This window comes from Stegastes partitus, unplaced genomic scaffold (genome assembly GCF_000690725.1).
Source record: "Stegastes partitus isolate 25-593 unplaced genomic scaffold, Stegastes_partitus-1.0.2 Scaffold3279, whole genome shotgun sequence".
Classification (NCBI taxonomy): domain Eukaryota; kingdom Metazoa; phylum Chordata; class Actinopteri; family Pomacentridae; genus Stegastes; species Stegastes partitus.
The window spans coordinates 1-1,931 of NW_007581010.1; the positions used below are offsets into that span (position 1 = coordinate 1).

Sequence of the window (1,931 nt, forward strand, 5' to 3'; positions counted from 1 at the left end):
TGAAAATTTCATACTTCTATCTTTAATGATTCCTGAGATATTGTAGTTCAAACAGTGTCAAATTTTAATCTGGGAGACGAGCTGGAAGTTGGTTGACAGGCGATTAAATATATATTTTGTATCAGTCTAAAATTTGGCACATAGCATTTTAATAATACATAGTTTATGACAATCAGAGCTGTTCGAGCAGAAGAACCCTGATGCTTTAGATGGCATGAAATCAGGACACATACGTAAAGCCACTTTCAATTCTTGACAATTTTGACAGTCACCTGTTATGAAATGAACGTTTCTCAAGACCCAACCTTCGGTAGGAGGAGTAATTCTTACTTGTAGTCCTAAGCTTGGAAGTAACATCACTGTCACTACAACTTGCTTTACATCAGCGTTGCATCCGTAGTTACACCTTTATTACCTGTGTGCAGGTGTTTCACTTCTCCCAGCTGGAGCAGAAGATGAGTTGGCTGCAGGCTCATCTGTTCTGTCGGAAACATGGAGCAAACCTGCTGAGCATCAGCAGCCCTGAGGAGGAACACTTTGTTCTGCAGATCCTGCATGAGAGATTTGGGTGGGTTTGGCTTTCTGACCTGCTCACATGTGATGATGATGATGATGATGATGATGATGATGATGGGCGGCTGTGACTCAGCGGGAAGAACGGTTGTCCTCTGATCGCAAGGTTGGCGGTTCGATCCCCTGCCACAGTCCAAGTGTCCTTGGGCTGAACCCGAAGTTGCTCCCAATGGCAGGCAGCACCTTGCACAGCAGCTCTGTCGCCATTTGTGTGTGAATGGGTGAATGAGAAAACATTGTAAAGCACTTTGAGTATCATGAAGGTAGAAAAGTGTTATATATATATGCAGGCCATTTACCATGATGATGATGTTTTGGATGGTGATGTGACCTACAGGGAATCAGAGGATCACGAGCAGCACTGGTTTTGGATCGGACTGAACCGCAGGAACCCCATGGACAACGGCAGCTGGAAGTGGAGTGATGGACTTGCTGTGAGTAACATCAAGTTGCAGCCCACCAGTGCATTAACAGATTCCTCAAGTACAATCTGTTTACTCTTTGTTTATGTCTCAGTTAACGTACCAGAACTTTGGCCGCTACTACTACAACATTCGGCAGTGTGCTGCAGCAGACTTGGGCACTATGACCTGGCTGGCCATGCACTGTGACTCTGAGTTGGACTGGATCTGCAAGATCCCCAGAGGTACAACCTGGACCTTTTCTTTTGTCTCTTCAGGAAGTCCTGTGTTTGGTTGGTGGATATTGCTGAGGGGAGTAAAACATAGAACAGAAGTAAATACATGTCACACACAAGTTTGAAAACCAGTAAAAACTAAACTGAGTTCACCGTCCAATCAGCCTAACAGCATGTACGTGGTTATAAAAACAAGTGGTGAACACCAGAACTTTGCATGCCTGCATCATGGCTCCACGTGGAAAATAATTAGCAAAATAATTTAAGGAGTCTGATTGTGAAATGGAAAAGTATACAGGAAGATCGATGAGCAACTGAAAATCAGTTCAAAACATAGAATTAATGAGGAGGTACAGAAGGAGCCAGAGGACCACTAATCAAAGCTGCAGTGGTCGTCCTCCTAAAATGACTCCACAGATGGTGAACTACTTTCACAACATAGTTCTATATAACAGAAGGCAGCTGATTCAGACTGTTCTCCACACTCAGACAATGTGAAGGACGGGACATTATGTCAACCTTCAGAGACAATGCCCAAGAAAAAAAACCTTCTTATTGTTTGGTACAAAAGTAGATGAAACTTTGCTAAAGAACATAAAAAGAAGTCTGTCAGCTGAGACCAAGATAAATTAGTTCAGCTCAGATGGAGTCCAGCATGTTTGGTGTGAACCAGATCAGCACTACCACAGTGAATGCATAGTCCTGACAGTGAACAACAGAG

At 43.4% G+C, this 1,931-nt stretch overlaps 1 protein-coding gene across 1 annotated transcript; it reads left to right on the top strand.

Moving 5' to 3' along the window:
• Positions 1–425: 425 nt before the first annotated feature.
• Positions 426–1,513, top strand: LOC103375865 (C-type mannose receptor 2-like; the record flags this gene model as incomplete). Its single annotated transcript, XM_008306166.1, has 3 exons — positions 426–568; positions 911–1,007; positions 1,090–1,513. Coding segments are annotated over 3 exons (486 nt in total), but the record flags the coding sequence as incomplete, so codon positions are not given.
• Between the last annotated feature and the right edge of the window lie 418 nt (positions 1,514–1,931).